We start from the raw sequence: 14,310 nt of genomic DNA, 5'->3' as shown, positions 1-14,310 counted from the left end.
AGGAAATTCTCAAGCTCCAAACCACCTGGAAGAAAGTACACAAAAAGACTGTTCTACAGAATAGAATACAATACAGACAATTGGGCTCATTCCACTAAATTATCCATGGGAAGCATTTATCAGACACTGGTTTATAGCCTCAAGCTCTGATTGGCCTCAGGTCCAAGAAATAAAGAGATCTTCTGCTAAAGCACTTAATTCTAAAAGAAAAACAAAAATCTGAGGTTATCAACAAGTCTTAAGGACAGATGAGACTGACTCTCTTCAGACCTGAATCTCAAATCCTGGTGGTCAACATAAAAAGAAGCTGAGGTGCTGGTAAATTCTCTGAAGCCGTGGGCATCAATAAATTTCCAAACTATTCCAAGAAGGTTGTAGCAGATGGTATTAATGCTCCCCACTGATCCCATTAGATCCCTTTATATCCTATCCCAAACTGACAGGGACTCACACACACCAGTGGGCTCCTGGTGCCTCCAAGTTCTTTGGTGTGAAATGGCCACCCACAGGGTTCACAGGTCCTGGCCCTGTCCACTAGAACTATTGGCACCATAAGCAAAGTGCAAATACACACTGAGAAAGAGCTATGCTACATGGTTTCTCACATGGTATCACTTTCCAGAATATCCTAAGGATCTGATTCGTGTTCCATAACCATACACAGACTAGGTTAACTATTGACTTGAGAAGAACAACCTAATGGGAGCTGCACATGGTTAACTTTGTAGCTATGGGCCATATTAGAAATGACTTCAATAACCAGTCTCAAAGTACCCACCAGAGAGGCGAAGCTTCCTATTTCCCTTTAAGAGGACTCAAAGGGCTCCATGAGATGAAGACTGCAGGAGGACCAGTCATCCTCCTCCCCCTCTACTCCTTCTGAATCTGCAACTCCACAGCTAAATAACAAAATTAGACTTTACTAGTATAACTCAAGGCTGGGAAGGAGTTCTTTCAGTTAACTTCATAAATTATAGGATTAAAGCTAGTAGGCAGCAAACCTTTGGAATTCAAAAGGTGTTGACTGTTTTTAAATGTTTCCCCCCCCCCAAAAGGTGAACCACTGAGAGAGGTGTTCCCTTGCCCTGCCCCACCCAGCAGCACAGCAAAAACTGGCTGACAATCCAAAATGAAAACCCGATTAGGAGGAAGACCTAGAGGAAGGAGTAGAAGGACGCATGAACTAAGGGGCTAAAAGGATCAAAGGTCTTAGGTGAAAAAAAGCAGGTTCATCAAGGGGAGACTCTTCTTTCTCTTCGGGGTTGCATAAAAAGTACAAATATTACTTATTCAAAACCCAGATATTAAATAAGAAGTAAAAATAAAATAAGAGCATAGCAATCACTAAGTGAATGGAACATCCCCTGAACCTACAACGCATAAAATCAATAGTTCTTTGGGCAGCAAAGTGAAAGGATGCGGAAACCAGTGTGTGAAAACAGGTACCAATATAAAGACATTACAGATCCATGAGAATAGGTCATGTAAAACTAGATTATCTGCTGCTACACTATCAACTACAGAACAGTTCAGAAACAGCCTACTTAAGTTTCTGATATGCAAGTGTCTCCTTCAAAATAGAAATTATTATCATTATCTATTTCACAATATCTCATAACCAGCTGTGCAAAACAGTAACCCATCACACTAAAATTTTCAGAACAAGTATCAAAAGCCCTTAACAACCTCCTAAATAGTTGATATTTGTATATTTATGACTTATTTCGGTTATCTTTTTGTCACACAGATGTTTGATTTCTGAAAATTGCATGGTTAAAAAAATTAACTGCTGAGAAAATTAAGACCTTATAGAAAACTAATGAAAGCCATTGAAAATATGTTTACATTCATAAAAATAAACAAAACAGTACATTAAATTAGGCAAATAAGGAACATTTTCCATCTTCCACTTCTGGTGAGGACAATATTATGAATTTCCATTTTCTATCATCCACACTGTTGAAACCTTTCAAGAATCTTCCTCAAGCACTGTTCCCCACCACCAGCAGTTTCAGTAATATTTTGTTTGCAGATAATAGACTATAATGGCCTTATGTGTCCAGTTGGCTAGGCTATAGTAACCAGTTATTTATCAAATAGTACTCTTAGCGTAGCTGTGAAGGGATTCCACAGATGTGGGTTTTTGTTTTTGTTTTTTTCACAGATGTCGTTAATACCTACAATCAGTTGACTATAAGTAGATTACTGCCAAAACTGCAGATGGCCGGCCCTCAGCCAATTAGTCAAAGGCCTTAATTGGACCTGAAGCTGGCCAGAGATGTTCTGCCTCAAGACTGCAATGTCAACTCTTATCTGAGTTTCCAGCCTGTAAGACTGCTAACTTGATCCCAACTTGCCACCCTAACAATCACATGAGCTAACTCTTTGAAAAAAAAAAAAAAGAAAAAGAAAAAAAAATATATATATATATACACCTCCATCGTACTGGTTCTGTTGCTCTTCAGACTCGAACTAATAAATACACATTCAGAGACTTATGTAACTCTCTACCCCTTTATGTTACACCTTTCTTATTTACTGATCCTCCTTATCTCAGCCTCATTTACACTGAGCTCAGCTCCCACTCCACTCTGGAACCTACCAAATACAATTCTTGGAACTGAGGTTTTTTTTTTCCAAGTTTTTGCTTCAATAATCTCTGTATCTTTACTTCTCTATTTCTATCCCTCAGGCCCTTCTTTTTCTAATGATTAGAAAAGACAGTAATAAATATAATTGGCCTAAACTAGGATGAAAATTCTTATACAAATGTATATTTGCATGTACAGATCCCTGCATTAGGGAAATTTCAGACTGCAAAAGACTGTTAACAGAGTCACAGTTCTTGAACTATATGTAAGGTACATTTTAAAGTGGTATTTTCATTCCAATAAAGAACACAGAACTGTTTCTTTACAATCAGAGCTGCAGTGGTGAAATAAAAGTCAAAGGGAAAGTATAATTTCCATTTACAGGAATCAAATTCTTAATCCAGTACCAGAACATGCTTCTTTAAAAATCCAAACATCCTGATGCATGAAAAACTCCTTTTTCAATGATCAACTATAAACTTCAGAGTTCTAGAATTGTCTAATAAGATATTTCAACAGTATTTTTTTAATGCTAAACTTTCAAGTTACTCAGATCCCCTAAAACTGAAACATTCCAGTGTGTAAATAGCCAACTGGAATCAATACCTATTAACTTAGCCTTGTAAATGCACTAAACAGTATAAAGAGACACATTAAATATTTAAAATAACAATGGCATCCTCACCTCCCACATCAACCTGTAATCCATATTTTCATCCAAGTCTTCTGGCATTCTCTTCTCTCCAGCAAACGGTCCAAATTTTTCACCCTGTGTAGTGATGATTACATTTAAAAGGGGTCAGTGTAATAATCAAGTTACTAAAACAAACTTATTTCTTTTCTGGAAATTTTTTTTTTCTCCAAACCTTCATGCCCAATGAGTGAGACACATTTAAAGTATTAACTAATTTACGCAACACAAAATATTTACATATTTAAAATCCAATTTAATCTGTTTTCGGTTTAAGAGCCCAAGTCCACAATACAGGAGCCAACATAAAAGGGTTAAATTGCTTAACATTCAAATTCTGACAAGGCCTCTGGCAAGTGGTCTTAATGTGACAAGCATTGAGTTTTGCCTGACTTGAGAGACAAGCCCACCAGGCAGAAAATCACCTGGTTTCCATAAAAATCATAAATTCATCCCAATTATGAACAAGAAAGAAAGTAGGCCTGCCATTCTTAGAGGAAGACTGTTCATAAATAAAGTTTAAATTCCCCTGCCAATCTTTCAAACAGCAGAGGCAGCACACTGTAAACCAGAGCCTCTCACAGTATATGCCATAGAGCCCACCTGGCATGAGAATCAACAACCACACTTGTTTCAAATTCACAATTCTGGGCTTCTTAAAATCAGAATCTCTGGGAATAGGGTGCGGGGGAGCTGTGTTTTGACAAGTTCACAGGTGAGAAGCACTGGTGGCTGGCCCTCCGCAGTTGTGAGGAAGGCTCCAGGGTAAGAGACATTTGTTTTTTCAACTAAGGCAACCAGAGCAGAGATTGGACAGACAGGCAATGGAGTCAAGTTCGTCCAGCCAGACCATCGTAAAACATATGCAGAGAGGACACTGGGACATTGATGCCTTTGTAAGAGTCCTCCAAGCCTGCCTGTGCCTAGTCTTCAGGAGACCCCTTCCCTTCCTAAGAGGAAGAAAATGCCAACTAAAATTGCCAGAGGAACTTTGATTAACATTGCTGGAGGCAAAAACAACCACCAACCAATGCCACATTTTGAGGAATATAAGTTACTTAGTGAACAGCAGAAAACCCAACTCCTGAAAAATAGTAAAATGTTAAAGCTTAAAGGGATTAGAGCTAACTAACCCAGCCCCTCATTTTACAAATAAAAAGATTCCGAAAAGCTACAAATAATGGCAGCACCCAAAAGACCTATTCTTTAATGTTAATTTAGGAACAAAAAATAGCTACAGAGATTCCTCAAATCCAGATCATAATCTGAAATAACCCAAGCACAAGCATAAGACTGCTATTTATAGTAACAGAGTTACTATGAATATGCAAGCAAATTTCAGACACTGGAAGCCAGCTTTGCCTCTTCCCTCCTTCCACGCCTCACTAGCCACTTCATGCCAAAACTAGGTTCTGAGCATCACTTCTCAGGCAGATACGACAACCCCAGAGATGGCTTTACTTTAAAAAGTAATCATTTTTCACCTCAACATGGGACCTTACCATTATTTAATGGTAGTTAAGAAAAGCTATACAAGCAATTAAAGAAGTGGGGCACCTGGAGGGGCTCAGTCCTTTAAGGGTATGACACTCCGCTTCTGCTGAGGTCAAGATCTCAGGGTCATGAGATGGAGCTCTGCTTCAGGCTAGGCACTCAGGGTGGGGACAGGTACTCAGCTTGAGATTCTTTCCCCCTTCCTCTGCCCCTATCCCCCTCTGCTCCCCGCTCTGCTCTGCCCCTCTCTGGTCCCCCCAAATAAAGTCTTTAAAAAAATGAAAGAAGAGGGGGTGGAATTAATATATATTGAACCACTATGTGCCACACTGCAAATGTTAGAATTCTCAATATGTGAGAATTTCCCCATCTAACAGCAAAAACACTGAGAATCAAACAGTTTAAGTAAGTTGCTGGATTAAAGTCAACCACCTAGGGATGCCTGGGTGGCTCAGCGGTTGAGGCATCAACCGAAGGCATCTGCCTTCGGCTCAGGGTGTGATCCCACGGTCCCAGGATCAAGTCCCATATCAGGCTCCCTGCATGGAGCCTGCTTCTCCCTCTGCCTATGTCTCTGCCTGCCTCTCTCTCTCTCTGTCTCTCATAAATAAATAAATAAAATATTTTTAAAATAATAAAAAATAAAGTCAACCACCTAGCAAAGATCACAGAAGGGCTTAGGAACCAGTGGTTTATTTTGCTCAGGCACCATCTGCTTCACCATGCCAGCACTCAAAACCCTCACAATAACCATGTGACCCAGTGCCCAGGCAGCTCACCCTCCTCTTCTCACTTTCCATTAACTACAACATTTAGTAACTCTGTTGGCCATGCCTTGCTCATAGTAGTCACTCCATATGTGGGCTGTTGAACTGCCGGAAGAAACTGATGGGCTGCTGTGAAAGCCAGTCAGGACGACAGACCAGAAAATAAGGTGTGTTTTTGGTAACAAAACTGAGGATTTGGTATTAATGCATGAAGTTCACCTTTCCACTCCACGTATCCACATATTTAGCATTTATCAACCACTGCAGAATGTAATAATCTAAGTTACACACTTTCCAATGCAACAGATCTACCCATGCCAGTCAGGTTGTCTCTACAGTTCAAATTGGGAGGGGGGAAAGAAAGGAATCAATCAATTCAGCAGTGTTCAAAGGACTGAAGAGGAAGGATGGAGACCCAAATAAATGCATTGGAATCAGTTTAAAAGACTGCTTGGGGGACTCCTGGGTGGCGCAGCGATTGAGCATCTGCCTTTGGCTCAGGGTGTGATCCCCGAGTCCCGGGATCAAGTCCCACACTGGGCTTCCTGCATGGCGCCTGCTTCTCCCTCTGCCTGTGTCTCTGCCTCTCTCTCTGTGACTCTCGTGAATATATAAATAAAATATTTAAAAAAAAAAGACTGCTTAGTTGCATGTCTAGCAAGATTATTTAAAAGACTTGCAGCTTTGAAAATTCACAAGAATCAGGACTCTGATTTTAAAGCCTCACTGTTAATAGTGAATGAGCACTCTATCATAAACTCAAAATACCAAACTATAATAATATGGCTTTCAATTTTTTTCTCCACCCCATACTAAGAAATAAATTTTATATCTCAGCTTGGTATATTCACACGTACACATAGAAACACACACATAAAACTAAAATACAAATGTCTTTAAACAATGCTACCCTTACTCTGTACAACATGCTCCTATATTTTATACTCTATTTCACTTCACTTTTAAAAAAAAATACTAGTTCTGACCCAGTAAGTTAATTTCATAACTCATTAATGGCTTGCCATCCAGTTTGAAAAACACTGACATTAAAAACAAACATATAGGAGGCCAATTTATAAGTATGCCAGTGAGTATATTAGCATGATCTGATCAAATACACTTGAGTTTCTGTAGCTGCAAGATTATGGAAATATAAATAGCCAACTCTTAATTATCCTTAGCACTTACAGTATGAAACACTGCAGATAATTAAAATACTTTATATTTGACTATAGATGAAGATTTTGTAGTTACTGGGCCCAATCTCACTGTGAAGCTTTCCCCTGAGGATCCTAGCACCTGCTACCCCCATTTCTCTAATTCCTTGTTTGTCCTTGTTTCTACTACACAAACAGCACTTTCTTATCATTGTGATTTTACTGCATATTCTGCTTTATTCATTAGCCATTTCCCACAGGAATTCTAAACTAAGAGTAAGTCTCTTCTACCTCAATGGGCTTCAAAACTGCTTGGGTAACACACCTATGAAAGGAAGATTTGGGGTACACACCCCACATAGATGTGATGACTTTTTTAGCTGAACCATATGAAACTGCCAATATTTTTTTTTAATTTTTTTTTAACTTTTATTTATTTATGATAGGCACACAGTGAGAGAGAGAGAGAGGCAGAGACACAGGCAGAGGGAGAAGCAGGCTCCATGCACCGGGAGCCTGACGTGGGATTCGATCCCGGATATCCAGGACCGCGCCCTGGGCCAAAGGCAGGCGCCAAACCCTGCGCCACCCAGGGATCCCGAAACTGCCAATATTTTATCATTTTCAAATATCAAATGAACATTTTTCATATGATTCATTACAATATAAATTATATATACATATACATTACCATAATCAACATAAGCTGAGGTTCACAATTAATGACAGGAAGAAAACCACTTTTTCAAACTGTCTTCTTGAAAATTTCAAAATTTTTTGGCTGACTTCTTGTCTTCATTGGTTTTACCCTCTGTGATTAAGATGCTGAAGATCTACTAGCAGCAAGAAAACTGTCAACCGTACTATTTTCTTGCTGTTCCTGTGTGCCTCCATTATTGATGTTTTCTTCATTGCAAGAATTTTCCTAGAATTCTTCCCATCAAGCTATCTAAGGGGTCACTATCTCAAATGCTTACAAGGTCAGGCAAGAAAGCAGCACAACATCTGACATCCAACAGCAAACATGTAAAGGACCTATTAGGCAGTGACTCAGAAGCTGGAAGGGCATGCCCACTTAAGCTTTTCCAGGGCAACTGAATGTTGCTATATCACAATGGAAACCTCACATTGCTAGATATCTGCAAGTGGTTTTAGAGACTCTGACAACTCAAACGAGTGTATGAAATCACTACTTTTCCATGCTGGCAATGAACTCCAAGTTTTCAAAACTCTGCAGGTCAAATAAAATGTGAGTTCAAGACAATTCAAAATGAACTGTGTAGACAGTGAACTGTTCAGGCAAACTCACCTCTCAGACTGGCCCACTGCCCAGCCTACAACGGTGCTTCTCTGCTGTTTCTAAACAGAGCAAATAATTAATCTATTCAGTTTGCCACCCACTGGACTAGATGGTAACTTTTTTTTTAAGATTTTATTTATTTATTTGAGAGAGAGAGGGGAGAGAGAGAGCACAAACAGGATAGGGAGGGGCAAAGGAAGAGGGAGCAGACTCCCCACTGAGCAGAGAGTTGGACTAGCAGTTTGATCCCAGGACCCTGGGATCATGGCTTGAGCTGAAGGCAGACCTTTACTGACTCAGCCTCTGAGGCACTGGACATTAACTTTTAATAAACAAAAAAGTATGCTTATAAACATGGGCCATTTTCTCTCATTTTGCTTAAAATTAGTAAGAAGTTGAAAGCAAGATTTACTGCAGATATCTTCCTTAGAACAGTGGAAAGAACACTAGCTGAGGCTTCACGAGACCTGGATCCTAATCCCTGCTCTGCATTGATTAGCTGGGACACATTCGGATGTCACAAACTTCTGAGCTTTAGTTTCCTCATCTATAAAACTTAGGAATTTGGAGTAGCTGATTTCTAAGATTCCTTCCAGCTCTTAAATTCTATTAGAAAGAGCTTCCAGGGGCCAAATTTAGAACAATTTGAGAATCAAAGAAAATAAAAGAGTTACTGATTGAAACACATTAGCACATAAACACATTAATTCTTAATGATTGTCCGAGAAAGAGAAAAAAATTTAAACCTCATTTGCCATCATCAGAGGGTAATAACATGTTAAAATTAGTAGAGGGAAAGGGGCACCTGGGTGGCTCAGTTGTTTATGCATCTACCTTCCGCTCAGGTCATGATCCCAGAGTCCTGGCATCAAGCCCAGCATCAAGCTCCCTGCTCAGGGAGTCTGCTTCTCCTTCTCCCTCTGCCCTTACCAACCCCCCAACCATGCGCGTGCTCTCTCTCTCAAATAAATAAATAAATAAATACATACATACATACATACATACATACATACATACATAAATAAAATATTAAAAAAATAGTAGAGGGAAAGAACTAACATTTTGTCCCACCTTCTCAATACCCTAGTTCATGAAAACCAGACAACAGCAAATAGAGGGAAAACTCTTCTCTACAGAAGACTGCTAATTTGTAAATAAAGGAGCACTATTCATTTGAATGAAATCACCATTTTGAAAGCCCTAACAATGTAACTGATTCAGGCAAGGGTTATCAATGGATGCTAAAATCAGTAGATACAGGTTGATAGTGAAATATATTCATACAGTATCAGCTCACAGATTACTGGTTTAAGCACAAGGTCCCTTTAAATGGAAAAATGACATTACCCACGTGTTGGCACTACTAACAGTGGGAAAACCAGACATTATATACCCGCGACTATAATGCAATCTGAAGTAAACCATTCTAACCCTTCATTCCTCAGTGTCTGCCATAGGACCTTGAGAGGGGTGTCTGCTGAACTCTACAGGCACTTCCAGGGCGAAAGGGCAAGCGAACATGAATGGACCTCTTCCCCTTTGTCCTGTCTCTCACCCAGCACCTGGGGAGATCCATGCTACCTAGGAAGAGAGCAAATGGATAAAAGACACATGAGAGAGAGGCAAGTGTTTCCTGCGATTCCTGCTGCTAACACTGCACTATTTATTGAAATGTAAAAAGTATCCTGAGGGTAGAGAGAAATATTTAATACACAATGTCAGAGAAATTTAAAAAATTAGTAAAATAATCTATAGCTAACTTCCAGAATTGAAGAAATACAGAAGATAAACACATTAAATGAAGCCCTGGGAGAATAATCAGATAAATCCAGATTGTGAGATACTCTACAATTAGCCAGATCTCCTCAGAAAGTCACTGTTGTTAATATGGGAAACAGGAAGAGGGAGACCATTAAGAGATTTGACAGACATAACCAAATATAATAGGTGGTCACTGATTCAATCCTGGTTCAAAAAACAAGCAACTATAAAAACATTTTGGAGGCAACTGGAGCAATTTAAATATGGGCTGGAATTAGAAGATGTTAGAAAATTACTGTTATTTTTGTTGAATGTTAAAATGATATTATGGCTATTTAGAAGAACGTCCTCTTAAAGAAATATTGAGGGGAAAAATTGTCATAATGTCTGAATTTACTTTAAACTGGCTCAGTGAATTAAAAAATATATACATGTAGATAAAGTAAATTGTATGAAGTGAATCAATCTGCAGTTGCATCATTCATATGTGAATTAATGATAATTTTTCACAGAAGGAGTCTAGGGTCCCCACTTAGAACCAAATTTTTTTTCAACATTAAACAATTGTGCATGTGTTGCTCTTGCAGTACAATTAGGCCTTCAACAAAGTGTGTTTCTAAAAAGTTCAGTATGAAAAAGATCCAATCCTCTACTATGTTCAGTATGAAAAATATCCAGTCCCTACTATGATTGTGGGGGCAGAGATCAATTGCCTTGCTAGATCCATACTCCTTAGTACTGGAATGCTGACCTTATTGAGGGTAGTAATGTATGTAAGTAGAAAAACTACATTTACCAGCTTCCCACTTAAATAGGGAAGAGAGCTAACAACCTGCAGAAATCATTATACAAACCAACCACAAAGGCTCTTATAGGAGGGCTAAGTCAGCTGGCAGGTACACCCTAGGGCGTTGGTTACTTTCTTTTTCTCCCCACCTGAAGTAAAAGCATAATACCTGGAGCTACAGCAGCCATCTGGAAGCCAAGAGCATGCAAAGACTTCCACCTCAACATCTTAAGCCACCAAACTGATAGCAGCAAATACCTACATGCCAACTTCTTGTTATAGGGAGAACCTAATCCCCAAGGTTTAGATTACTGTAGTTGTCTCTAATACTTTCAGCTACCACAGCAAATGTCAAGGAAAAGAAATACACTAGTGCCCAAAATATAACAGAATCATTCTTTTCTTTTTTTTAATTTTTATTTATTTATGATAGTCACACAGAGAGAGAGAGAGAGGCAGAGACACAGGCAGAGGGAGAAGCAGGCTCCATGCACCGGGAGCCTGATGTGGGATTCGATCCTGGGTCTCCAGGATCGCGCCCTGGGCCAAAGGCAGGCGCTAAACCGCTGCGCCACCCAGGGATCCCAGAATCATTCTTTATGAAAGGAGTTCCTTATAAAACAAATATGAAATGGGAAGTGCAGGAAAATTATGAGGAAAAAGTGATTTTGGACATACAATGACCTGCATATAGCACCCTCTGTTAATTCCAACCCTAAGCTACTTGCCTCTCTTGAGCAAAACAACTGCAACTAGAGTATACGGCCAACTGGACGTAAGTGAAGCCTTAGTTTCTGGCAAAAAACTGGTGTGAAGCATTTTCTGCAGGGGAGTAAGTAATAAACTGTAAAACAGCAGAAGAGCCAGTGCTGAAGACTGGAAATGCTGAGAAAATTTTGCAAGTCAGAGATGGGGGAGAGGGCTCCAGCCTACACATTCTTTTCCATGTTTACAGTCCAGGAAAGTACAAGGAGACCAGACAGCTAAGGAACAGAGAATTGACAGCCTATCCAGTGCAGGCCCATGGCGATACAGAGTCCTTTGCCTGTAAGGAAGGACTGACACCACAGAGGGTTTTGTAATAACTGATCTTGGGCTTCGATAAAACAACCGAGGCAAACTGCCTATACAAAGGGGCCCAGCTGCCTGAGAGAGAAAGATTAGCAGAAAAATGAGAACCACTCTGTAAAACTGAACTTCTACAGGAGACAGAATGCTTTAATTCAAAGAAATACCTCAATTGCACAAGGAAATTTAAAGAAATTCAAGTAGAGTACTCAAACACATACATACACACATACTGCTAAGAGTGGGGCAAAAGAAAAAAAAAACATCATTTCCCAACTAAATATTTTTAGAGAATGAGTTGAAAGAGAAATACACTAACTTGAAAATCACTTACCCAGTCAGGAAGTCCTTTACAGTCAGGTGGAAGGAGAGCTACTCAATGATATACACAGACTCAGAGAGAATATTATCCACATGATGATGTGAAAAGGAATCACAAAAAGTCTCTAGCTAAACAAATGAACCAGAACAAAGGAAAGAGGATGGCAGAAGAAAATGAATAGCTGGCCTATAGACACACAAAATCAGTGACAATTAACAGGGTGTGTAGACTATATAGGCTAACTAACAATTCTTGAAGTATATCAGGGATATACTCTTAGAAGTTCTATTAAGTAAGACACCATTTAATCAGAACCCAAGGGTTGTTGGGGAAAGACAACAGGAAGGCAAAAGCATCCCAAAAGTTGCACAGCATGGGGTGGCAGCAGGGAGGGAAGAAGACAGTAATGGAACATCTTGTAGAAGAAACTGTGTGTTTTTGTGGGAAAAACAGTTGAGCTTGAGCTATCAGATAAAAAAAAGCATGTCCATCATATTGTGAAGGAGGGAGAGAGTAAGTAAATCACTAAAGAAAAAGAGTAGAGGGGATCCCTGGGTGACTCAGCGGTTTAGCGCCTGCCTTTGGCCCAGGGCTCAATCCTGGAGTCCTGGGATCGAGTCCCACATTGGGCTCCCGGCATGGAGCCTGCTTCTCCCTCCTCCTGTGTCTCTGCCTTTCTCTCTCTCTCTCTCTCTGTCTATCATAAATAAATAAATAAATCTTTAAAAAAAAGAAAGAAAGAAAGAAAAAGAGTAGAATTAACAAAGTAATCAGAGGGGAGAAAAGAATGAACAGTGACTTGAACAGGCAACAAAATAAGGAAAATTTCAAAATAAGTCACAACATAAAAGAAGTAATAAGCATAAAGAAAGATGACAAGAACTACATCATCTATGGGATGCCTGGGTGGCTCAGCAGTTGAGCACCTGCCTTCAGCCCAGGGTGTAATCCTGGAGTCCCAGGATCGAATCCCATATTGGGCTCCCTGCATGGAGCTTGCTTCTCTCTCTGCCTATGTCTCTGCCTCTTTCTGTCTCTCATGAATAATAAAAAATTTAAAAAAAAACTAAAAAAAAAGAACTAAATTATCTATATTGGCCATTACACTAAATATGAAGGAGATAAATTTTCTCATTAAATAAGAATTATGCATTATGAAATACAATCTAACTACATGATAAAATATAAAACAAAATGATAAAAAATGAATTTAAGTGAGTAGACACAGAGATGCAAAGAAAGGCAATAGCATCAATATCAGACAAGAATTAAATCAATTGCTGAATGTATTAAACAGAACATTATATATTAATAAAAACATATTTATGAAGAAGATATGAGTGAGAAAAGTATAAAAATACTAAAGATGCACAAACTTTCAGTTATAAAAAAAGTCACATAGATAAAAAGTACAGCATGGGAATACAGTCAATAATACTGTAATAATGCCATATGGTGACTGACAGTGACTACACGCATTGTGATGAACACTGAGTAATGTACAGAATTGTTGAATCAATATGCTGTACACCTAAAACTAACATTGTATGTTAATTATATTTCAATAAAAAATGGTTAAAATGGCCAGTTTTAGGCTATGTATATTTTATCAAAATAATTTAAAAATCAATCAACTTTTCACCAAAAAATATATATACATGAAGAACTAAAGTGGGAGATTTTAAAGCCCCTCTTTCGAAACTGGACAGATTTATTAAGTAATAAAAATAATAATAAGTGGAGTCTTTCGGTGGCACTAAAAAAGGCACTAGAATTTAAATGAAAACTTGAAAAACAAAATAAAAATAAAAGTAAGAATTTTTTTAAATGCCATTAATTTTAGGGGCACCCAGGTGGCCCAGTTGGTTAAGAGTGTTCAACTCTTGGTTCCGCTCGGGTCATGATCCCAGGGTCGTGAGATCAAGCCCGGTATCAGCCTCTATCCTCAGTGCAGAATCTGTCTGAGATTCTCTCTCCCTCTCCCTCTGCCCCTCCAGCTCATGCAGTCTTTAGCAAATAAATAAATCTTTTTTTTAAGGCAATTAATTTTAAAACTTTTAAGTTAAATATCCACCAAGAATTTAAAAAGAGTATCACTCCTATCCTAATAATACAAAAGGCCAATAAACTACAAAATCATAACTCTTCTTGAGGAGAGCACTGGCTTACCCATGACAGAACATGGAAGGAACCACTGCCAGCCAACACACAAGCAGATAAGAAATCAACTAACATTTTAATGGTTTGCCAAAGGATGCATTTGAGAGAGCCTGACCATATAGAACTAGCGAAGCCCCAGACCTAAGAGGAGTTCACACACATTTGCAGGCTCTTCTCCAAAGAACCTCCCATACAAGAAAGACTGGGGGACA

General features: G+C 39.0%; 1 protein-coding gene across 10 annotated transcripts in view; it reads right to left on the bottom strand.

Annotated features, from left to right (window-relative positions):
• Window positions 1-14,310, bottom strand: part of PRDM5 (PR/SET domain 5) — a 200,509-nt gene that overhangs the window by 175,695 nt on the left and 10,504 nt on the right. For 8 of the 10 annotated variants that reach the window (XM_072788558.1, XM_072788557.1, XM_072788560.1 and 5 more), the window contains exon 2: window positions 3,277-3,360. The exons of 1 other annotated variant lie outside the window; for it this stretch is intronic. In XM_072788558.1, the coding sequence (XP_072644659.1) occupies window positions 3,277-3,360 (84 nt within the window). Of the gene's footprint in view, window positions 1-3,276; window positions 3,361-9,431; window positions 9,451-14,310 lie in introns of those variants that run through there. One more of the 10 variants, XM_072788564.1, reaches the window with a different exon arrangement.

The sequence above is a fragment of the Canis lupus genome, chromosome 20, assembly GCF_048164855.1.
Source record: "Canis lupus baileyi chromosome 20, mCanLup2.hap1, whole genome shotgun sequence".
Taxonomy (NCBI): Eukaryota; Metazoa; Chordata; class Mammalia; order Carnivora; family Canidae; genus Canis; species Canis lupus.
This window is presented reverse-complemented; position numbering and strand designations above follow the sequence as displayed.